The 25,270-nt window shown below is 44.9% G+C and overlaps 2 protein-coding genes across 3 annotated transcripts; both read left to right on the top strand.

Moving 5' to 3' along the window:
* The first annotated feature begins 401 nt into the window (after window positions 1-401).
* Window positions 402-19,614, top strand: LOC131262148 (calcium release-activated calcium channel protein 1). Its single transcript, XM_058264076.1, has 4 exons — window positions 402-1,087; window positions 11,328-11,661; window positions 16,026-16,169; window positions 18,453-19,614. Exons 1-4 carry the CDS (start codon window positions 1,056-1,058, stop codon window positions 18,978-18,980), a joined length of 1,038 nt encoding a protein of 345 aa, XP_058120059.1. The 5' UTR covers window positions 402-1,055; the 3' UTR covers window positions 18,981-19,614.
* A 1,041-nt stretch (window positions 19,615-20,655) lies between these two features.
* On the top strand, window positions 20,656-23,302 carry LOC131262472 (zinc finger CCHC domain-containing protein 8 homolog). Of its 2 annotated transcripts, XM_058264482.1 has the most exons (3): window positions 20,656-21,894; window positions 21,988-22,103; window positions 22,167-23,302. In XM_058264482.1, exons 1-3 carry the CDS (start codon window positions 20,724-20,726, stop codon window positions 22,767-22,769), a joined length of 1,890 nt encoding a protein of 629 aa, XP_058120465.1. In that variant the 5' UTR covers window positions 20,656-20,723; the 3' UTR covers window positions 22,770-23,302. The 2 variants fall into 2 exon arrangements, with proteins under 2 accessions (XP_058120465.1, XP_058120464.1); XM_058264481.1 differs by having other exon boundaries at window positions 20,656-22,103.
* Window positions 23,303-25,270: the final 1,968 nt, after the last annotated feature.

Here is a 25,270-nt window from a genome sequence, read left to right on the forward strand (position 1 = left end):
GATGGCGTGCAGATGCGAAAGACGACACCGCAAGGCTTCCGCCTCTTGTGGTAACCTTTCACGGTTCAACGCGCGCGTTGGCTCGAGCTTGGCGTGGAATGAACCGTTACTTCGAAGGGCCGCTTCTGATCAGCGCGTCGACGGCGATGAACCATGCGGCCGAGATGATCGTCATCGGCATGCGATCGCGGCTTTCTGCTCGCCTATGTCCGTGTGTGTGTGTGTGTTGGTGGCGCAGTGGCCCTATGCGTGTCCAGCTTGCCTCACCCGCACCCCGTCCCGCTCCCATAGGCTGCGGCTCTTGAATTCCAGCACTCGGAACCGCGTTCACCGCGACCGGCAGGTTCATTGCTGGGTCGACCGTCGTGTGCGCCGCTTGTGCTAGTGCGAGTGTGGAACGCGACGACGCTTTGTGCATACAAAAACGATCTTCCCGCGAGCTTGCAAGACCCTAAAGTCCAGGGCGCAGTACCGCCGACAGTAGAGATAAAGGCAACAACATAACAACAACGACTGGTTTTGTGTAATTTTGCTCTAACGCTCCTATCAACAAAGTGGCGCATCGGAAGATTTATCTCTCGAAAGATATCGTCGGGTGGCTCGGGCGCCAAGTGAGACTTCTTGTGCGTGAGGCAGCAAGAGTAGAAGCATGGCTTCTCTTGTGGGGCTGTCTAGCTCAATTGTTCCACCATTGTTCGATGTGTAAACTGCTTTACCAACGATTTGTTCGTCTTCAAGTGCGCTGTTAGTTAAGCATCAACGTTGACGAATCAGGGTCAAGGTGTGAAGTTTGTCAAGCAACTATAAAACCGAAAATCGTCCAGTGCGTACAGTACAGGTGATGTGTGACGATGCCACTGGCGCGGTAGGAATGAAAATAAAGCAAAGCCACCGAAGTAAACAAGTGAGAGCGTAAACATCGTGCCGAGCAGCGGAGCGAAGGAAAACGATACCCCCGGGAAAAACAGGCCACACCGGTTCAACTGGCCAAACCGGGTGCGTTTAGTAGGGTAGTGAAAATTCCTCTTTTCTTAACGACAATCGGCAGCATCGCTATGTTGGATCCGACGAAAAAGAAACGTCCGGGGTAAGTTGACGCTCTAAATAAAAATTCCCGAGTTTGCCCGAGGTGATCGTGTACTGGAAGTGTTCTGAATTCGATGCGATGTTTCTTAAAAATGTGGTTTGTTAACAACATGGTGCTAAATATTTAAATTCACTTGCAATTTTTTTGCACTTTCACCATCTAAAACATCTTTTCTAGCATAAATCCTTCATTTGCTCGCGAAAGGTGGCTTATGTTGTAGATAGTCAGAATCAAACAAGTGTTATCAGCTCCGATGAATAAACTGACAACGAGGGGGTGGGGGGCAAAAAAACAAAACGATGCCATACGCAAGCCGGTTCGAAGGAAAAAGTTTACCGACGTAACTTTCCTCCACCCGACCGACTTGGCGCAACAATGAGCCTGAGATGAGTCTGTCCCGATAAGAACACGTTACACGATTCCCATACTAAACATGCTTTGTTACCGTTTTCACGTGGCCATGCAGTTCGATCGAAATGCTCGGTCATGCCGGGTAGGGTAATGAGCGTAATCGTATCATTTTCCCTGCCTTAGTTTTGTCCTACTCGCGAGCTGCATGAGTTGACTATTGAAGACACCCCCAAGTCCGCTGGCTCATGGAGAAGAAAACATTGTTTGATAGTACGGTCAGGTCCGGTGTGTGCGTGTGTGTGTGTGTCGAGAAGCGTAAATCACGGCTCAACGTTCCGGATAATTTACGAGAGGATTCCCATTCCGGTTTGGAGCACCGAGCAGCCAACGGACGGCATTCCCCATCAAGTACCCATCTTCACGTCGTTCGTGAGTTAATGATCAGCAAAAACCCTTAAAAGGCACGTCTTGGCACGGCAAGCGGCGCCTTTCGGTTGTTCACCATCTCGACGGGTGACAGCGTGTGCTGCAGACAGTCATCGAGGTGGGTTGCAAAACCCTTTCGCCGGTGGCTTTTCGACCTTTCTTCGCCAGTAATCAGGCACATTATAGTTTTTCAATTAGCTACAACCGTGCCATTTCCGGTTCGATAAGCATCAGTTCTCTGGCACCTTCTCTGCCGTAAGCACTCGAGTATGCAAAGCGACGCCGTAGCAAGATGCCTTCGAGTGTATGTTTGCGTTCCGCTTTACGTTCTGGCATCCGTTCAAAAGGTGTATTCAGACAGTATGGAATGCAGTATTCTTTACCAAAAAAGGATAAATACCCCCGCACGTACTGGCACGAAGCAGAATAAAAATAACAAACCCTTACGAGGCGTACCAAAGACTCGTGGATAAAGAATTAAATCGAATGACACGCTTAGTGATAGATGTAAGCTGAAACTTGGAGCAGAGGATTAAGCAGGGATGAGCGAGAATATTTTTGAACACAAAAACGCACGACGGAAGAAACTGCACAGCGGCAAGAAGCGAAACGCTCCGTTCAGCTACAGAAATCTTCCAAACGCCTTCTGAATCATTAAACAGCAATTAAGTACTTTTTTTCCGCCGTGCCGTCGATGACTGCCCTCTCGAGCCCATGGTTTTTGTTTCGTTTTTGAGAAAAAATTAAGCCAAAGGGCCCTTTTCTACATGGAGACAGGGAAATTCAACCGAATTCTTGATATCTTGCGAGGAAGATTCAACGGAAGAATGGGAACGCGTTAGAACGCGGAGGTTTCCGGCGCAGTTTCATTGTTTTTAAAGTGTTTGGATTAAGGATGTTCCTTTTTCGGTGCTGATTTTACGACAAATTAAATGTGGCATAAACGGCACACGGCAAACGGCGGATGCAATCACACAGTTCAATATTGTTTCATTTAAATTCTACAAAGAGTGCCTTATGACAAAAGTTTTACCAAGTAAGATTGTGTTTGATTTTGCGCATTTATTTCTTTCCTTTGGTTTGGTAACACTTTCAATTGAACTAGTAGCAACGTATTGAAATATCGACGTTAAGATCACCTTTCCTTACACTTAATCCAGAACAATCCACATGGAACAAGTCTGAACTTGTACAGATAGAAGAATGGCAGCAATTTCATAACTTCATGTAGCAAATTTTCACCGTGAAATCCGACCACGAAAGGTTCACCTTGAATGGAATGTCGCAAACGGAATGCAGGGGTTTGGAATTGTATCGCCATGTTGTTTGGAAAGTGTGCTGTAGGGTTTTCGAAGAAAATGGAAAACCAGTCGCTCGCCATTTGACATGGCCGACTGTTACAGAAGAATGAGAAATAACAGGAGGAATGGTAGATAGATGGTTCCGAACGGGAATTGATTGGATCGAAGGCGGCGGTCCGCACTTTCCGTTGGAATGGAACCGAAATCACTTAACCGGATTAAATCGTGTCTTTTACGCCGGACCGAGCCTGGGACAGGCAAGGGTTCGCTGCTGGTGCGTTTCGGTAGTGATATAAAATTGTGTGTAAAAGTCAATGTCTGTGGGTGGGTTGGGTGGACAATATTTCGTCTGTGATCGAGCAGCTCGATTTGACAGCGACATAGTTTCAAGGGCAGCAAGGACATGTCTTCCACCAGCGATGCGTAGGAAAAGAATGGAGTGAATAGAGCCGATTCGAAAATATTCGTCCGTTTGCCAGACGCACATAAAATGGGTTAATTTACTAAGTGTACTATGACGTCGGCGGGTTGAGTCGTTTGGTGCTGGTAATGTGGTTCATACATTAATCCATTGAATGTTTACTTGCTATGCGAACGACATGACTATATTGTGACTAATTGGATTTACAAGATTTATATAATCAAAGTAAAGAAACGAGTAAAATATACAATTGCTGCATTTCTGTCAACTTCTGCTTTCTGTATAGAATGATGTTATCATTTATATTAAGTTCTGTTTTGTTCAGCACTAAAACAGAAGTGAATGTTTGGAATCAATTTAAAGAAAAAAGTTATAGTTATAGAAATTGATTCCACTGAAAGTCGCGATAAATGCGATAGCATTGATTGCACTACTGACAGGAATGCATTGATAAATATATTATTTTGAATCAAAGCTTTTTTGTAACCTAGGTTAAAATAACAAAAAAGAAGCGTCACATAAAACATGTTTTTTTTAAATGGGATGATAAACCTAGGGTAAGGTTAAAAACGCAAAAATATGGTAGTTATATGATACAACAGAATCGATTTTTATCAACTACAGCATTATCAAGAAGTTCTTAAAGGTATTTCGTATGTAAAAAAATTCTTACCCTATTACCACAAAATTTGTGGACATTTTCATTACAGCATTTGTTAACAGAAATTAGTTATAAAAAATTAATTACCCCTACAACCTATCGTTAAGCTTGCAATGTAGCACATTGTTCCGGCGATTCCCACGACCCACGGCATCGACCGCCGTCGCCGTCGATGCTGCTTACCCCCCTGTCAGTGTTGCGACATTTTCACCGATAATGCTGTAGCTTATGAAACAATGTTCACCCCACTAATTGTACCGACGTATCAGCACGTAGCTGAATTAATAGTCATTGCCACCGAACGCCCGGACCCTTTGCCGAAACGCAAATCCCTTTCGGAAATGACTGGACGGGGACACATTGACAATGGCTGTCGCGATAAATGTGCCTATCCATCGGTCATAGCAACCACCAACGGAACCAACGCAAAAAGTCGTCAAAACCGGTCACATGTTAATAAGCACTTTCGTCTATCGAGGTACTTAAATCTTAATCTTTTTGCGCCGCCCTAAATGAACGATGTGGTGAACTCCCGCAGCGATCGGCCAACCATTACGGGAAGCGAATCCATTTCGAGCATAATTCTTTTGCGGGGAACCACGGGAAAGTGCGAGCCAATCACCCACCACAGGCGAGCTCCAAACGTACTCGAAACGATCGGTGAAGCACGTTCGACCCCCCCGACAAAAGCCCTCGACATGTGGACCTTGGACCCTGTAGGAGGGTGCTGGAGTTCACTGGAGATGTAGTCATTGCTCAACTTCACCGACATCATCATTCTCCGTCTCCGTTCTAGTTGTTGCTGTGTTGCTGACCTGTCCCTGGTGAGCTATAGCCAGTTTCTTACGGCGCTGACGGCGTCTATGTTTTCTTCCGCTGTAGATGTGTATTGGTAAACTGTTACTTCTTCAAGATCTGTAAGGATTGGGAATACGGATTTCGCTGAACCGAGATGAAAAGTTAATTTTTTCAACCGGTTAGCCGAATTCGCTTAAACTATTTTCATTTTTCAGTTAGGTTCTAAGAAAGATGGCTCTAACAATTTGCAACCTTTATTATGTACTTTGTTTGAACAGCTCTTCAGCTCAACTTTGGTAAAATCTGTTGTAAACAATGTGTTTTTTGGTTTATTTCCCTTTTAAATTACACTTTTTTTTTGTTAATCCTACAGGAGAAATGTAATTCATTTTTACTGCAACAATGCACTAATTTTTACCAATTTGAGTAATTTACTAGTTTTAAATAGTTAATATTTTGTTTTTAGTTTCTGCTGATTTGGTTTATTCGGCCATTATGAACGAATCAACAATTTGATTTGCAATGTTAGTAGCTATTTAATTTTTGTTCGTAAGGATTCAAAATTTGGAAGTGGCTTTTCATGTTTCAGAAAGCTTTGGTTTTTTCTATACCTTTTATCAAACTGAGAATCATCTGCAAAACCATTCCTATTTATAGTTTAATGTTTATTGTGACATACGTCAAAGATTTCAATTTGAATAGGAATGTGTTATCCACAAACTACTTTGCGATTTCAAATTTAGATGGCCACAACCAATTAAGTTTTCAAAAGTGCGTACCGATCTTCCGCATTTATTGAGTTTGAAGCCAATCTTGTCAGGAAATGTCACTGTGGGACGGATCGCGGTGGTCTTGGCAGAGGGTCAACTTACGCATAACAAAGGCTTGACCCTGGAGCAGGCAGACGAACGTCGTGTTTTTTCATCAGTGAGGCGCCAGTCAGCTGTGCTTCCCAGCGTTGCAAGGCGACGCTCGTGGCAGATGCGACTGCGGACGCGGAGTTGTCATCGATGAACGCTGCCGCCAGGCCAAAAACACCCGCAATGCGCCAAAGTCAGTCTTGAGGGCAGGAAACGATCCACCATCCGGGTGCGATTGAATTAGTTCCCTCATTCCGGGCGATGTCATTCGACGAACGACGAACGGCGGGCCGCTGCAGGCTCAAACATCCACCCCGCGGGCTCCCAGGTTCGCCCAACAAAGGAACTAAAACGCATGAAATTTAATACACTTTATGAGTCTCGCGGGAGATGCAGGGCGTGAGATGACTCGGGCTGATGGTATGCAGAGGAATAAAGGCGCAAGGCAGAAGCGACCCAGCGCCGGGACCAGGGTGTCGTTGATGGCGTTGGCTTGTTGAAACTTGCCGATGGCTTTGTTGAAGGGTGCGTTTTACGCTTTCGTCAATAACGACAGCGTAGTAGAGGGAGCGATGGGTAAATGTACTGCAGAAATATTTCTTCCTGTTGTGGCAGAGTTCTTCGTTTATGCTTGACGAAACATCGCCCAAAGCCTGCGAGATTTAGAAAACGAGGAACTTTTTGAAAGCCAAGTGATTCCATGAAAGTGATTCTGTTTTTTTTTTGTTACACATTCTCATCAATCAAGCGTTGAGAGACGTTCCTGAGACTTCAAATTTATGAATCAGAGATGGTAATGTTTAGACTAATTTTGTTTCCAGCGAACCATGGCACTGTGTGCCTTGTTTATTTATACGATTTTATTAAAATTTTACATATTTTTAAAGCAAGCTAAAATGAGCTCGAATTCACGAACTTTCTTTTTCCATCTTTTTCCTATTTATATTAAATTATCAATCCAATTATTAATATTGAAAATAATGGTATGATTATTAAGCACCCAAATAGCCGCAGATTTTAATACCCAATGAGTTAAGTTTTTAAGTTGTCAAAGAGTTTTTGTCCTTGCAGTGCATTCTGTCAATTAATTTCAAACATGAAACTAGTGCATAAAAAAGACTCATATAAAAAATAAAACCAATTTCAATTTACATGACACGTGCCTAAGCTACTCGGTACCATACTGAATCAGAATCTGCTTGCGTCAATAGAAGAGAGGACTAGCAAACGTATTGATCGATGGCACAGTCCCACCTTCGCACGGCTTATAAGCCGTTGCCTTCGGGCTACGGGATGCAACAAGCGTGTACACCAAGGCCAGCCAGGTCGGACGCCCCCGCAGCATCCACAGAGGGGTCTCCTGGCCGGTTCAGTTCTGCTTAGCCGGTTTCCTGCTCCAAACCGATCCGAAGTGAACCAACTGGCCTCGGGCTAATATCTGCATCTCATCCAATGCATCTGTGGTAAATGGTGGCTCGGCGTAGATAAAGAAATAGACCGGGAATGTAGATTACCACGCCAATACCAGTCCCGTGCGGTGATGCATAAATTTGCGCGAGCCTAAAGACGTCAGCAAAATCTGTCGCAAAAAAAAAACAAATCTCGACAAACGGTAGGGCGTGGGCGACGTTGTGGAAACCGCTCCATTAACTCCATGTGGCACTCGGGTTTCGTAAACAGATTCCGAACGGTAGCGTTCCCGATACGTGGTAGGCTAGAAAAAATAGTATTAGTCGATAATGTTGTTCATCGCATCCCAAAGCACCCTTTCCATGTCACGTGTCGTCTTATACCCATTTGACGGGGGCCGATAAGGTGCCGTTTGTCGTCAGCACACTTCGTTCCAGTCCCCTCCACGACTAAAGGTGAGGCAACCCGGTCTCGAAAGATCGTATGGGGAGACTCCCTGCGGGATCGGCGATTCTCGGAAAGCAACAACTCAAAAGTGTCCCATGCGGCGCTAATGCGCTACTTCCTGATCGTGATCCACCACGAGCAGCTGACCATTCAGCTTCCATTAGGGGCCACTTCTGTTCGAAAATCGTGACAGATAGCACTCCCGGTACTTCCACGTTTGAGCAAACGGATACTAAACCGCACGCCATCACACGTACTACACACCAATGCTTCTCCCACAACTTTTCTCCCGTGGAAATCCCACCCACCATTGCTATTTCACTTCTGAGAAAAATCTAAGCACATGCTAGATACACAGAGAGAAATAGAGAGGGAAAGGAAAAAAAAAGCAGTAACGAACTTCGGAACGGGTAATCAATTGAACTTAATTGCAACTTCCCGACTAGGATGACACAAACACGTTTCACTCCGGAACCCGCGGAATGCATGAGGGAGACGGACACGGTTCATCATCCATCCACGCCTTGGCGTTCTCAGAGTACCGCGCTTCTGCCGACTGGAATTTCTAAGGTTAAAAATTGCTCCACCTGCGGCTTTAGTTAATCTGCTCAGATTTCCAACACGTGAGTTGGAACGTTCCTTGGCAGCAAGCGGTTTAAGTTATAGAGCGGCTTCGATAACCTGTGGTTTCGACGGGATACTCAATCAACGAGATGTTAATAATGTCAATCAATCTTTATTGGCTTTGAATTGAATTACTTCATTACCATAAATTTTCCAAATGACCATTTTTGTAATGACCATTTTAAGTTCTTCAAACATACTATTTTTATTTTTTGATTTTATGATCCTTTGATTAAAATAATTGACTAATTTTTACCGTCGACATGCAACAGGATTAGCCTTACAAAGCAACATGTTCCAACATTTTTCCCTCTTCATTGTTGATGAGTCCCGCAAACCGGACATATTAGCTAAAGTTGGCCGCCGTCGATAAGCTAATCGCTAACCACATTTCAGACCGCAGAGAAAATGGTGGCGGCGTGGGATATTTAAATTACCTAACTTATGTTCCCTCATCACGCAGCACCCGGGGCATGGGTTCTGGGATGGGGGGTTTTTTTTTTGTGTGTTGCTGTTTGTTTCCCTTCAATCATTTACTTTTTATTTGCACAAACAGCTACTTTGGCGCACGATTGTTTCGAGGAAGGGCCGTCACTCATCCCCCATTCCAACTGGCGTCGACGGCAGGTCGACGGTACTTTTCGTGAGATAGCGATCTTAACAAACGAATGCGCACCGTTTAAACACCTTGGGACTCCCGGTGCGATACTCGTGCGTTTGGCCAATTCCGCCTGTACCGTCCGCAGCTCATTTCTTCGACCACGTTGCGATGACATGGACCCATTAGGCGGTCCTTGATTGCTAAAATTGTTTACATCGTGCCCGTTTTGTCCGCACCACTGTGCACGATGCAGCAGTTATAGGTGGTGATGATTTGCTTTTTGGTAGTGACTACAAAGCTAGAAAGCTTTCAGAAGTACGATGTGTTCGACCGATTTGTTTAAACAATTGGCCGTAAGGTGGGCTTCATTCCCTGTTACATTCATGTAGCTACTGTCAATTAGCTAGATTACATATCCAACACGTGGGATTAAACGGAAAACCTCCAAACTTACTCCTCTAAAACGAGTACATACATACTTCCTATTGAATAAAGCGTGCCATATTAAAAATAATTGCTTACATTGCTTTGCTTGTAACAATAAAACAATACTAAGTTCCTTCAATGTTTTATTGAACTGAAATATCTCATCTATGTTTCAGTACATGGTAGACTGGGTTTCTCCCAACACTTTGTATTCACACCAGGCCATACCAGGTAGATTGGCAAAAGCTGTCTAGCGAGAATGAACCAGACATTGTAGCTCAAACAATTCAATTTATGATAATGTACAATCGTTTCATAATCCTCACCACATTGAACGATCGTGTTTTGCCACAATCTCTATCTCTCAGTCTCATAACCTAATTTGCAAACATATTAGCCCAAGGGGTAGTGCTCATCGAGTTCTACGATTTTCACGTAACTGCCCTACCTCACAATGCGTCTGATAAGAACCATTACAACACCTGTTGGTCCGGTATTCGTTGGCAAAACGACGCTCGTTGCTTGATTGTTCTAATGTGAAGCAAAATGGAATGTTTTATGCATATCGACATCAGCGTGCGATCAGAACTCGAACTCGAGGATCATCGTCAGCTGACGGCGGGAGATTTAACTTCATCAGTATAAATTAGTTTCACGGAATACTGCCGCACAACGGCACCTCACGTTAATGAGGTAGAGAAAAGTCCCCGACAGTCTCCGAGCCAGATGGAACCAGGTTTTCCTGTGCTGTTTGCACTGCACCCCGCTCACAGCTGACTTGAACGACCGGATGTCGTAAAACCTGTTCAAAGACAGAAACGCTTTCGTTTTCTACAAACTTGTTTTCCGCTAATGAAGAACGGGGTTCAATGGGACACGTTCGATGAAGCTTCTACACGTGTATGGTACGTGTTAAAATGTTAAAATGTTTTTAAATTATCTGCAAAGTCGTGTACTTTGAGGTTTCGATTGGTGTATGGTATACATGTTTTTTGTCATTTTAAACGTACGAACTTAGTCACATGCTAGATTATCAATTATATTTTTGCTGAAAATAATGTGCTAAAATTTAAATATTGTAGCTTGAGTTGCCCGAACCAAAAAGGACTTATCTATGATGATCAGGTATCGGTTACAAATTTCGCAAATAAAGAATATGCATGGGTTATTGCTTCTTTCTAGAATGTTTGTGTTGGGTGAATGAATGATTTTAATCCATATTTATTTGAAATTAAACCGCTACATTTTCTCATGTTTGCTTGATGTTTTTGAATCGAGAATAAAAACAGCTTTCAACAGTCACCTTGATAATACGATATGTACACCTTGGCCTAATGATTAGCGTGAATCGGATCGGAACGCTGGGTTCATTTCAGTGGGTTCATAAAATAACTCTATTTATGTCAATTGGACCATCCATTCTACCCAGCGTTCGATTTGAGTAAACTGAGATCAAACACATTGTCTCTAGATCGACTCGTAACTTAACTAATTCTCACATCAAATTCAAATAGATCATTAAATCATAATCGAATCAAATCAACGTGAATCAAATCTTTAGAATCCGTCAGATGGAATTCGAATCTATGGAATCCGTATAGGGATTGAATCTTCGAATCTTCCGAATCCTGATTCTGCCAACACTAGGCACGTATTCGGTACGTAAACATCACACCAGTTTTACATCAGCACAATTTCAGTTAGTTTAGATTTCTTTATTTTCTTGCCCTTTTGGTTCCGATTTTAGATGTTGTGAATTTAATTAAGGCACTACGTAGTTGTTAAGAATCTTCAGAACATTCCCTACTTTAAGTACACGACCACCGAAGTTTATTTTGTTAACTTCGCCTCGAGCACGGAAGACGAGAGTCAAACACAAAGCAGCCAATGCAGTTTCTCGTGAATTCCCCCCAGCAATAATGGTACAGCAGTGTCGGTGTGGAGCACCAGTACGGCAGGAATCGACACGGTACTAGCGACAACACTTGGGACCGCTCCGAAAACCTTCAGTACGGGCCAGCTTCATCAGGCCGGATTGAGCTATCTGCCGAACGGCACCGGAAACGGCAACCATCTGAACGTGGGCAACGGGACATCGCTAAATCACACGCACTCCCATCCGAACAGCAACGGAAACAGTCACAGCACAGGCAGTATCGGAAACAACAGCACGCACAGTCTCACGACGCACGGTCACGGCGCGGTGAGCTGGAACAACCGAACCAGTATTTGCAGTACACACAACAAGGTGAGTTTTGCCGGATTTTACCTAACCAACCTAACCAGCCGGGAGAAAGGAACCAATCACTTCGCACAGTATGACGTAGCTCCCCCGTTCGCTGGAAACTTAATGGTTGCTACGTTTTTTACGAGCGCTTCGTGATCGTGATCATTCATCAAATGTAAATATTTGTTTTAGTTATCCCGCCTGCTTTGGAGGCACTGCACTTGTTTACTCCGATGCGACTCTCCAGGCGCAGGTGGTTTTGTCGTATTAGCATTCGAATTTTGTTTTCTCGATAACAGAACATTTTTCATACGTTTGTTTTGCGAGAAACGCCTTGCACGTTGGAGTAAACTGTGTAAATAGCCGGCTAAAAAATTAAGATGTTTATGGACGCATAAAAACGGTTGCGATATGTGCATGGGCAAACTAATGGCCACAAGATTAACATATTATGAATGTATGGTGAGATTTGCAACAGGATCCACACGAAGAGCATTTAAATACCAAATAATCGAAGCAAAGTAGGTTTTCCTTCTTACTTTTGAGTTGTTCAAGATTCATATAAAGCATATCTTTGGCATATGAGTTAAAGAACATAACGAAAAAAGTAGCTTTTCTGCAGTTGTAAAATATTATAAAATTGTGTTTAACCTATTTTCTCATAGATGGGAGCCATATTTATGCTCAAAACTCAATTGTTTTCTATGAATTTATGGTATAGTTATCCTATTATCGTTAAAAATGTATTCAAATAATTTTGAAATGTTTACCGTTGTGAATTCTTGTTTTTCACTTTCACAGCCATAGGGTTTTACTTTTTATTTTCAAACTATTCAATTTTTTTCTTAAGTATTTTGAAAGTTCATGAGTAGAAACATTTTGTATGGATAATATCTGCACCTGTTGAATTTATTTTAATTTGCTGGTCAGCTATACATTTATACTTGTGTGAGCCGTAGTTCGATACGTTTATCGCAAGGTTTTAACTTTTTTTAAAGTCGTCATTTTGTACATATGTTCACCACTAAATACTAAAAGTGAAAAATATAATTTTTGTTCTGTTTTTTTTCTTCATGTTTTGTCATGTATACTGTTGGTTTCAAGGACATTTTTAGCTAATAAACTATTACATTACCATGAAAACAGTCCATTATGTCATGTTCCGGTAGAGACGGCATATGTTTATTGCTGAGGACAAGTTACCATGTAGCTACCTACGGAAGTTAAAGGTTAACCAGCGACCAAAGAATGTCCTTTGTTACGTATTCCTCGGTTTGTTTTTTTGCACTCAAATCCCAACATAAAATGTAGGGATTCGACGTTTCCTGCGGGACCGTACCCAACATAGTAGTAGGCGTTATAAATAGCGACCCCATCCAACGTCGGTTGGTCTTGTCCCGATGGTCCATAACGGTGCTGTAATAAATTGTAAAAACAGCTTCGCTCGTAGCAGGTGGTCCGCATGGAAAGGCGGGAAAACGAATTCCGGTCTCCGGAGGGTTCACCAGAAGTTTCGTCTGTGGTCGGTCTGGCGGACGACGACTTCGGTGGCCGCCGCTCTAACACATTTTTCGTTCCACCACAACTGGGCCATCTGCGTGCCGATGGGCAGCAATACGTGATACGGGAAAAAAGCGGGGGTGGGGATTTTTTTTGCCACTTCTCGGGGTCATGGTCGCGTGGCAACCACGGGAAGTTGGTCCCACCGAACACTGGGTACAATTTTACATTCGGTCAGTTAGGGAAACTATCGCGTTGACTCCGCTTTCGAGGCAGTGCAAAACGTAAACGTCCTGCGAACAAGTTCAGGGTGCAACTGACCATTCGGTTGTGGCACCCCCCTGCGCTTGGCACTACACCCGTACGAGGGGGTGAGGCAACCCGTGATCGCAATCACTCCGTCGATTCACCACGGTTGTGTGCGTGCGCGATGCCAAAAGCGGCCAAACGACCCCCTATCAACGTTCGAGCACGTGAGGAAAGGGCATTTGCACTCGCGCTCCCACAAACGTCACACCGGTGGAGGTTTTGACGCCGTTTTTGACCCGACGTATATACGCGAACCGCGACGAACGAAACACGCGAACGAATGTCGTCGCCCCTTCTTCCCCCCGCTTCGGCCCACGGGGGCAACACCAGAGTAGACGGACATATGATAGTACGTCTTAGGGTTCGGTTACACTATGATTGAAGCTTCAGTTATATGTTCGTATGCTCTGGGGCCCGACGTCGTTGGCGCGAGTATCGGATTTTCCCCCCGGCAGAGCCGAGAATCGTCAGTCACCGAGGGACTGCCGTTGTGTGCTAGCGGGGAGCGTGCGAACCTTGGACCGCCCGGCAAGGACGATCGAATATTAATTCACTCCCGCCAGTGACTCGTGCGCGCTGGGTCGCGTTAGAACGTCACACCGGACGTGTGATTCATTGGTAGATCCTTCCGCAGAGTAGTTTGACGCGAGGGAACCTAATACCCATCGAACAGGAAAGTGTGTAGGTCAGATAAACCATGTGATTGAAGGCCGAGTTGATTTGAAATTTGCAGTGGATGTGAAAAAGCGATTGATAAAACACGTGTTCATTGTGAGAGGCATCACATAAGCGATCAACATTCTCTGTTAAAATTCAAATACATTTTCAACCGTGCTGATCGACAATCGGTTCAACCAATTGGTTCACAATTGAATGCAATTGTGTTGGCCGTTGAGTTTTATTGTATTACAAACAGACTAAATGTTTGCCAACTCGATAGCGTGGCCATAATTTTCCTTCAAAATTTCGTGCACAAATATTGACTCGTTTGTGGTATTTTGAACCCGCGAATGTTATATTCTTATCTTTAAAAAAATCCCCCACCCCCCCCCCAAAAGAAACCATCGAACGTGAGAAGGTTGTGTCTGTTATCGCTCTTCATTCGTGTTCCGATTGACTTTTGAAGCGCTAGAATATTTCGTGAAAAAAAAACCAAAGTTTAAAACGAGCTGCAACCGTAGAACGGATCGTCGTCCTCGGTTGAGTGGTTCTTGGCAAACGATCCCAGCACGGCGCTGCCGCTCCAAATACAGCTGACATCCCAGATTAATGTCCGTCCCATCGCTGCCGAAGCACCATCCCGTCGCGCACATCTGTTCGTTCAATCGCTTTCGCGTCGGATCGCACGAAACCGGGAAGAGGAATTTCACGGGTTTTTGACTGGCTGGAAACTGGCTTGGCTGATGGTGGTCCCAGTGCCGTTATGTCGTTTTTATCGCAGTCCATTAACAACTCGCATTGGTCCGGGCGTGTGTGGTAAACAGTGGCCAACCATCATTTGATGGTGAAAACTAGAAAGGAGAGAGTGTGTGTGTTTGTGGTTTTATTTTTCCCGCGCGTTACCGAAGAAGTGTTGTTGCGATATTTTTGTCAACGCCGTTGCGGCACTTCATATTTTTCTCGGTCGGGTTTTCCCCTTGAACCTGGGCGTTGTACACAGGTACACGTTGACCAGGTGTCAACCGGATATACTGTCGTGTTCGTAGGCGTGATCGTACCGTTGCGTTACAGAGACAGTCGGACAGCAGTGAGCGGGAGATCGTTGCGCAAATTGGTTGGCCATTTCAACGGTAGAAAAGTAGAAGGTTGTTTTCCGGGACGAGCGGGTTGTGTTCTCACGTGAGCGGAAGATCACGCCGCCGCATCGTTACACTACCTGAGCACATCCGGCGTTTGGCACTTTATGTACCAGTACCCGTGGGAACCGACTCGGATCGCGCTAAGGTATCTTGGGCGAAGATCGCGTGAGAAGACGAGAGAACAAGAGAGACAGTGTGTTGCTGTGAAAGTCACGCGCGCACGCTCACACGAGAACCGTCCTCCGGCGGTCGTGTGATCGGCTTTTGTGGTCGTGCGGTTGCGCCCCGTCGTGGCTCGCTCTCGGTCAACCCGTGTGCCGCCGACTCGAAACAATGCATTTACATCCAAGCTGCTCACAGTCGAACCTGTGCCTCAACTCGCCGCTGTACCGGAGCTTCAACCATCCGACGGTGGCCGCATCGACGCCAACGGCACTCCTCCGGGCGAGTCCGCAGCCAGTGCCGAAGATCCGTACGGGCCGATCGCACTCGTCGACCGCCTTCGGAGGCGGTGGTGGTGGTGGTGCACCGGACTACTGGGCTGGAAGTCATCCGGCGGCGGCCAACTACGGTGCGAATACCGCGCTGCTTGGCGGGTTAAACGGTGCGACCTCCAGCTACCAGGCGGGCGCCGCGTCCTACTTGAGCCAGGAAGCGATCGTAAGCTCCATGTGGTTTCCTTTCAACCCTAGTTTAACAATTTCCTTCACTCACTCTTGTGGAATGTAAAGCCGTTCCCTTCCACTAATGTTGGTTTATTTTTTTCTCTTCTTTCAGCGACGATCCAACTTGAGCACCATGTCACAGAACGGGGAGGACCTGCACACCCCCAACTATCTCTCCTGGCGCAAGCTGCAGCTGAGTCGGGCCAAACTAAAAGCTTCCAGCAAGACGTCGGCCCTGCTGTCCGGATTCGCAATGGTACGTATGGCAGCGCGGATATATAACACCTCGCGAAGGATCGGTGGGTGGATCATCGGCCGTGTCATTGTTGTGAACAGCCAGCCGATCGTGTCGGTGGAAATTAAAACAAACGGAACAACATCGTCGTCGTCTTCGTCGGGTTGTGGTACCCCGGCGCGAAGGGTCAGTGTCAGTGTCGTTCAGCGACATTCAGGAAGGAAAACACTTTCGCATTGAACACCCAGGGTGAAGCGGGCGTTTGTATGGGGCAGGATAGTGGGGAGGGATGTACATGTTGAATAAGACAAGACTGCGCCGCGATTTCGTTTATTTTAAAAATAGTTTAATCCTAGCCATACCATCGCTTGATCACGGTGTTCCGTTGGTCATCAACCGTGCCGTTGCCCGTGTCGTTGGATGTTTAGATATTCCGAGCCTCTTCCCCGCGCAGTTATTACACACACACAAGCGCGGGAAGGAAGGGGCCTCGCGAAATTGCACGATTTCATTAATTTTGCTTCACATCAGCCCGAAGCATCCTCTCGTTTCCCTTGGATCGCGCGTTACATGTGAATCGGTCGGCATCGTCGCATCCTGCGGGACGAATTGTTGTGGACCACCAAGGCATAACCACGCACCGACACAAATCACAGAGCATCATAAACTTCTTGAACGATGGGTTTCCGACGAAACGGCGCGCTGGTGTTTTGGGGGCTGGTAGGGCTATTTTTTAGCATCCGTTCCTTTTTTCCCACCGGCTAAGAGAAACCGCAAACATTAAACCGTTAAAAAATAACTCCCCCGCCGCAGCCACCCCGCGCGTGGTGATCGCCGACCAAGGTTAAGGTTCGGCGAACGTCGTTGCCCGCTTGCGACAGTACTGTTCACGCGGGAGGGAGAAATTCCATCCCTCTCGACGAAGAAGAATGGTACAAGTTCGAGGGTGGGAGGGAGCGAGGATTATGATTAACGAGTTCTTGTAACATTCTTCAGTGCTACACTTTGGATTATTTACGCCCGAAAGGAAACATCATGCTCATGTTATGTGAGGTGTTACGTGGTCCCGGTAAATCCGCGGTACATCCGCTTATCGGTGAAATATATGCTGAGAGTTGTTTTCCTTCAGCCCCCGTGCCGTAATGATGTTGCCTTAGAACATGGCGATTTTAAGAGTGGAACAGGTGGAAAGTTTATTCTTCGTTCATAATTGAGTTGATAATAAACCGCATATGATTTGTGGAACATCTACTCTGCTAGGTTTACGGAATGCCCTTTTCATTTGGTTAGAATGGTGTAAACAATTAGGAAATATCCAATTTGGTAGGGCAGGTATCAGGAACTGAAAATAAGCAAATCTATCTCTAAATACTCACATTTTCATTTGTATTGCAGGGTTATGTTACAAAGATTTTTTTATCTTTTAATGCTGATACTGTATTTGATGAAAAAGCTTGAGTAATGCCAGTTTCTTTTGGAAACTTTTAAGAATGACGTTTCATTTTGAAATTAGCAATCCAACTCGAATTGGATACATTCAAAACAATCGAAATGATTGACGGAATAAATTTAAAATGATTATATTGAAATAATTAACCGAAATCGATTACTAATTCTATATTAGTTCAGTTGTTAAGAGTGATGGAAGATAAATACTAAATCAATTTAAATTCTTTATTTGGCACTTACTTGAGTTCGATCGATTTGAAAATGCTTGGTTTTAAAATATGTTTAAAAAACATAATCCCCAGACTTCACTAGGGAAATGCAGGGAATTGCAGAGAAATGCGAGTGAAATGTAAAAAATAGTCCTTTGTTAAAATAATGGTTGACCTTTTTCTATGAATTGAGCAAGCTTAAACGAGTTAAGCGTCTCTGTAAACTCCGGTTCGGGATCGTAAAACCGGAATAGGGCGTCTTGAAACCTATCTTGGTTTTTTTTGCAGCCAAAAAAAAAAGATGTTACCGTTCACAAATAACACCCACATTTTGTATCAATCGATTAATCAATTAATAAAAATAGCTAGTTTGGAAATTGGCCTGGTTCCATGATACGGTACCGGAATTTAAAGAGGCGACCTTTAAGTTTGCTCTATCCATAGAAAGTATATCAATTAACTAAAGCATAAAGGTCCTTTTTTTGATGAAACCTGAAATGTTTTTTTATATAAAATAAAATCAAGAGAAAAATTATGGATCTTTCTTACGACACCTAAAAATTCAAAAGATGAATTATAAATATTTAAAATACATACATAGTACAAAACCAATCAAACTACTAATCTGCTAAACTATTTCTTCCAGGTCGCTATGGTTGAGGTCCAGCTAGACGAGCACACCAAGGTTCCGCACACAATGCTGATAGCGTTTGCGGTATGCACCACGCTGCTGGTTGCGGTTCATATGCTCGCCCTGATGATCAGTACCTGCATCCTACCGAACATCGAAACCGTATGCAATCTACACAGTATATCGCTCGTACACGAGTCCCCGCACGAGCGACTTCACTGGTACATCGAAACGGCGTGGGCATTCTCGACACTGCTAGGGCTGATCCTATTTCTGGTCGAGATCGCCATCCTGTGCTGGGTTAAGTTCTACGACCTCAACACCACGGCCGCCTGGTCGGCCTGCATAGTCCTGATCCCTGTGCTGATAATCTTTGTCGCATTTGCGCTGCACTTCTACCGATCGCTGATGATGCACAAGTACGAGGTGACCGTGTCCGGCATACGGGAGCTGGAAATCCTTAAGGAACAGATGGAGCAGGATCACTTCGAGCAGCAGCACCATCACGGCCCACTGCACCCGTCCGGAATGCAGATCGTGTGATCTGCAGCTGACAGTCGCATCGGGCATTTGCATCACGACTCCACTACCGACGAATCTTAAACGTTTCATATGCAAGCGTATGTCAACTGTGATTTATATTTGAAGATAACTTTGTTCAGTTCTCGAGCCTCGATCGGGCATGCTTTTTAATTTCTCTTGCATTGTACCGTTTCGCGCGATTCCAGTTCCGAACCGCACACGCGAAACTACATTGACGGAGTGGCGAGACGATAAAATGCTAGCGTTCTTTTCTTTTGTTTAACCAATACCTACTTCCATCCCAGCGTGCAAAATCATGATGCTTTTTCGTTCTGTTTAATTCACAATTGTGAATAATAAAACGAGATAGCGTGACGATTTCGCACGCTGGGATACAGCAGAATCGAAATTCGATTTTGAAAAACACAGTAATGTGCAACATAAAAGACATTCGATAGTGATGAGTGTTTGAGGAGGGCACTCGATAAAGTGCGCTTTATGATAATAAATAAATGAATAACTCTACTGAAACCATGTATCCAACGGGTTGCGGTGCATCAATTGTGTTGGTGCACAGCGGCACAGAAAGGCTCGGAGAAGAGCGAAAGCTCCCACTACAAGTACCCAAATAGTCGATTAGTTTTAAGTTGTAATGTATTGTTCTAAACGACTTCTTGAGAGGAGCAATTTAATAAACGATTCGAAACAAACAATCTTGATATGTTGTGATCTCTGGAGTGATTAATGAGAAGGTAGTTTGTGAATAAAGAAAATGGAATGATAACAGTAGAAAGCAACTCTTGCAATGGTTTGATGAGGAAGTATTTTCAAACATGTTCTATGTTATGAGGCTGGACAAAATAAGACAAGACAACGTCGGTTTGAACAACGATAAACGATTTTTTTAAACTGCGCTTTATGTAGTTTTATTAATTTCCATAAGAGCGCTTGTGTCGTTTCTGAACTGTGTTGGTTTCATTTGAAACCAGTTTGGAAAATGGCTTCAAACTACTTTGAACCTGGTTGACATTGCAGTATAAACGGAATCGAAACTTAGTCAAAAGCGGAATAAACTAGTGGTGGGAAAATTGAATCCCTTCGGGATTCGAATCTTTTGATTCAAATTCATTCTTCTTCATCAAACAATCCTGAGACGATATAAACCAATCAATACCGGTCTGGAAATCGTTTAGCCTAATCTGAATTCTTATCAAATCATAGCTGATATATCGCTTTTTCGTGATAAAAATATGCCACGTATTTCCGATGTGAGGTTCACCGCTGTAGGTAGTTCTGTTGATCTTGAAAATCAAATAAAGTATGGAAACGATGTTCTTCGTAGGCATTGAAAACCAGATACATAGATTTCTTTCTGTAAAACTGTATAAAGAAGTTTCTCAATGGCGCCTTCTTATCCCAGATTGAGTCCAGTCCATTTTATATAGCGTTCGATTTGAGTAAACTGAAATCAATCACATGAACGACTTGTTACGTGACTAATTTGACTCACAGCAGCAGACTCAAGCCCGAACCAAATCAAATCGAGTCCCAAACAAATCAAATCTGATCCGAGTATCCGAGTTGATTCTCAAATCTTTAGAATCCGTCCGATGGGATCGAATCTTCGGATCATTCGAATCCCGATCTGCCAACACTACCTTGGGAAGTAAACATACATTTCAGAATATCCCGCTCAAGCAAACAGTTTACCTGATGAACAGTGCACTAATTATCGGCGAAAAGCAGCCAAAACAATAGAGAACGATGGATGAAACACAAGCTAACGCTATGTCGTCGGATGGAGAAGTTATTAGCGACAATAATTCGGCCGACAGCGCTGTACAGGTAATGGTAGGACCAGCGGTCGCCGTTGAATTCGGTCCACAACCTCCGGCGATTTCGGAAGGGCAACATTACTCGCCACTGCTTACTGTACAGTTCCGAAGTAGCGAGCTTTACCAAAAACTTGAGCTAGACGTCGCCACCGCCATCGAAACAGTTTTGCGTGCGCACTTACCGGACCTATGCGTCGCTGTGCGGCCAGATCCGACGCGCCAGCACACGTTGGCCGCCTTCGGAATGGAAACCCAGGGCGATGAGTCCGAAACCGGGGAGTCCCTGTTCGTGGAAGATTCTACGCCGATGAAAAGCAAAAAGATCGACGGTCCAATACCGAGCTACAAGAAGGTTATGAACAAGGTGTACGAGGGAAAGACTCCGGATGCAAATTCGACCCCAAAGCGAGCAAGGGCGAAGCAAAACTGCTGGAATTGTGAGGGCGAACACGGGCTGAAAGATTGCAAGGAGCCACGGAACTACACCCGCATTCGCCAGAAGAAGGAAGAGTTTCAGAAGAAGAACGATCGCTACCACGTCGACCTGGAGCAGAAGTATGGCCATTTCGTGCCCGGCCAGTTGAGCAGCGAGCTTCGCGATGCGCTGGGGTTGGGATCGCGCGATCTTCCGCTGCATATATACAAGATGCGACAGTACGGATACCCGCCCGGTTGGCTGGAGGAGGCGAAAATCACACACTCCGGCCTGCAGCTGTTCGATTCCAATGGCGACGTGGTGCAGCATTCGGACGAGAGTGACGGCGAGGTCGACAGCGAACGGAGCAAGTACGACGTGCGCAAAATCATCGCCTTTCCCGGTTTCAACGAACCGGCGGAGGGCAAAATGTTTGACGATCACAAGTTCTACAATGTGCCACCGTACTCCGAGGAGCTGAGCCGCGAGCAGATGATACGCCAGCTCGAGGGCACCCTGGTGCACGGCTACCGGCGGAAGAAGCTAAAGCTGTCAATCGAAGAGAGCGGTACGGCAAACGTTGTGGATTTGACGTCCAACATGGAGATTGTAGATATGGATGCGATGGAGAGCAGTCCACAACCTCCGGAACCACTGGAAATTTCGGAACCGTTGCCACCGGAAGGGCCCCAACTACCACCGCCATTACCGTCGCCACCACCTCCACCGCCACCACCACCACCATTCCAGGAACCCCAGGCACCGACAGTTCCTAAGAAGGAACTGGAAGATGGGGAGTTGTCGGAAGAAGATGGAGAGAATTCGCGCCTAAATGCCACCGTCGATGATAGCGTGATATTAATTGAAACACCAGTGGAAGTGATTACATTGGATGTAAGTTAATGATAATGTTCTCCTAATGGAATTCTGGATAAACGATTTGATCTATTTTTCCAGGACACAGTCGTCAGCGCAGCGCGCTCACCTTCGCCATCTTTGGACGATCTACAGAAAAGACAACGGCAACTGGTTGAGCAATTGAACGACAGGCCGGGAAATGAAACGAGCACGAATGACATTTCCTTGGAGGACATTTCGAGCGCCACGCTAGTGTTTGATAACACGATGCTTCCACCACCGCCATCAGATTTGGTGCCGCCCAAACCGGGTAATGCATTTGCACCGGAAGGATCGGATGAGCCACCTCCTCCACCCCCACCGCCACCGCCGTCGTTCGATCCGCCCGACACCGGCTCATCGGCAAAACCGCCCGAGCCAGAGGGCTTAGATCTGGGCGAGATCGCGATGACTAAGACACCGTACCTGGATGATCCGGGCAGCATGGGACTGAAGACGATGTCGCTCGGTACACCGATTCTGCGGCCGTTCACACCGTACACCGCGCTGCCGACCGGGGAAGCCTTTTCCAAGGGTGTCAGCGATGTGATTAACTTTGAGAATCTTCCCAACTCCACCGGCAAGTACGACCAGATGAAGTCGCTGCTGTCGCGGGTACGGCAGAAGATCAGCGAACATATGAGCAGCACGGACGATGGATGATGCGCGTAGGCGGGGCGGGCAGGATGTTGGGAAAGTGGGGATATTTATGTATATAGTTAGCGCTCCACTTGAGACCTCAGACGGACTATTAACATTTGACATTGCAAAGGAATTAATATGACTTTTGTGCTTGGTCGGTTTCTTAAACATTTGCTTCTTTACTGCGCACGAATTATCGCAGTTTCCCCTTTTCTTTTCGAACTGTTCCATGAATTAAATTTGGTTGCCCTGATTTCATTAGCTGATAAACTCAACCTTAACAATTCCTTATTGTTCTCTTCATTTTTATAAAGTGAACGAGTTGAGTAAAAAAGCATGGCAAACAAATAGAACATCTTTCTGAGGCAGCTCCAAAGGCGAAAGGCCTTGTTTTTACATCCGGTGTATAGAAGACCGCTGTCGTTGGGACTGAATTTTTTTTTAATAAAAATAAGGAGATCTCCGGGCGTGACAGAGTTATCGAAATACGGCAATAAATGAATTTTGTACAGCTTACAGAACTCGACGGCTGACAAAAGAAAACGAACTAAAGTAGAATTGTATGTTATTTTCTTTTATTGATCTCCTTAGCAGCAGTATTTAAAGACGTCAAATCAATATCCTTATATCTTCTCCATATATTCGTGTCCCAGTGGTATTAAAAAAGCATGTTATGCTTTTCTAGCGCCTATATTGGTTTTTTGCTGATCATTGAGGTAGGAAACAGGGGTTAGAAATTACACCCCGGAAGAAGGTTTTTACCATTGGGAATTAATTTACAACACTTACGCTTCCATTTGCGGATGGACAGTATTTACAATCATCCTATTGAGGATGGAGGTAACTCTGTTGACTGAGAACCAAAAATATTTAATGTGTCTCCCGAATGTACGGTACGAAACGGTAAATGCGACCACGACTGGATTCGAGATATTAGAGACCTCTAGCGTGCTTTGACAAACGTTTGAATGGAATTGAATAGCACGTGTTTTTGAAAGTGTATTTCAAAAAGTGTTGAAGATTTATATCACAACCAAAATGCTATCTTCTCTCTTAAGAACGACAGAGAAATAAAAACAATTGACTGAAAAGAAATTAGAGTAGAGTAGTAATAGTTGGCAAAGAAAGTGATAATGCATATATTTCAATACGATTTTTATGTAATTTTGCGAGGCTTACGAAGTTCCAGAACAATTAGTGACCACGAACTTTTTTTTTTCCTAATCGTAACGTTTTTACCTAAGTGTTTTAAACTTTCTTATCTTTAATAGCCCTAGACATACTTATTTCGTAGGTCTATCTCATTCATCACAATTTTAATAGATTATCGATCGATAATTGTCAGCTATCAGTAAAAAAAGGTGAAGAATAATAACCATATCCTGAGATAAAACATGATGGAGGAATAGAACCGCCTTTTTATATTCGGCCGTTTTTTAAAAATAATATTACAGTTACTAAAGAACGAGGGGGATCTACTGTTAGAGGCACAGGTATTTTCCCCCTCGAATTAACCCCCTTTTACAACACGTGTCTCCAGTTTGTTAACCATCCGACATATACGGACACTACCGTCTTAGATTTGTGCTTTTATGTGCTTAAGGATGTGCCGGTAAATTAACCGTGATACAGATGCTCGCACTACCGTAACACGCCCAAGTTATTACTGGGAGGTGGGCGTGCTCTGTGCACTTGTGGCAACGCAGCGCAGCACTGCAGGACATCATTTCCCATCCCGGGCGTCGTAAACGGCGTAAAAACCTTTCGAAAAGCGGTACCCCAGCCGAACCCGAACGGCAAGCTGGGACTTTCATGAAAAATTGATTTTCTTATAGCAGCGCGTTTCTTCAGCGGTTATCTGATCGTAAGGCGCCTTCCACCAGGGGTTTTATACCTTTGCAGTGTGCTCCCTGTCGCCCCTCCGCTTCCTCCCGTTTAGCCACTTTTCGGGCATGTTTATTGTGCATTTGGTAAATTATATTTACTACCTTTTCGTCGCAATAAAATAGCCATTCCTCCACCCCAATGGGGGAGGTAATCATAATTTTTAGTAACAAATAAAATATAATTTAGCAGGCGCCCGGACTGCACCTTTCAACGCAGTTGGCGTTGACGGGTTTTTGGCCAGAAAGCACGGCACACTGGGACGCGTTCCGGTGGATTAGGGCCGGAAAGGAACCACCAGGGGAATGTTTGGTACACCGGGTGGAAACCTGTTAAAACTTTTGTCATCCTCGAAGACAGGTAAGTGGAAGGGGACGGTCGGGTCGGTGTTTGTGTTGTGGAGGTAAATTTATGTTGCGAAGGGATTAAATTTTACGCTCGGTGAATACTAAAGAATAATTAATGACCACTGGCTGTTAAACGAAAACGGGCTGAAGGGCAGACAAAGCCAGCCTCCTGTCCGGGTGTCGTCGTCGTCGTCGACGTCGTCGTGCCGTCAACCGTAATGCAATAACGCACCACCACCGGGCCACCGGTGAATGGGCGGAAAATTAGCAGGTACCCTCCGGTCCCGGATA

The sequence above is a fragment of the Anopheles coustani genome, chromosome 2 (genome assembly GCF_943734705.1).
Source record: "Anopheles coustani chromosome 2, idAnoCousDA_361_x.2, whole genome shotgun sequence".
Taxonomy (NCBI): Eukaryota; Metazoa; Arthropoda; class Insecta; order Diptera; family Culicidae; genus Anopheles; species Anopheles coustani.

What these genes read in the sequence shown, in the direction of transcription:
- LOC131262472 (XM_058264481.1), top strand. Translation starts at nt 20,724, where the DNA reads ATGGATGAAACACAAGCTAACGCTATGTCGTCGGATGGAGAAGTTATT. An exon ending in TGGAAGTGATTACATTGGAT is followed by an intron (nt 22,104 to 22,166) that starts GTAAGTTAATGA and finishes CTATTTTTCCAG; the next exon opens with GACACAGTCGTCAGCGCAGC.
- LOC131262148 (XM_058264076.1), top strand. Translation starts at nt 1,056, where the DNA reads ATGTTGGATCCGACGAAAAAGAAACGTCCGGG. An exon ending in ACGAAAAAGAAACGTCCGGG is followed by an intron (nt 1,088 to 11,327) that starts GTAAGTTGACGC and finishes AATTCCCCCCAG; the next exon opens with CAATAATGGTACAGCAGTGT. An exon ending in TTTGCAGTACACACAACAAG is followed by an intron (nt 11,662 to 16,025) that starts GTGAGTTTTGCC and finishes CTCTTCTTTCAG; the next exon opens with CGACGATCCAACTTGAGCAC.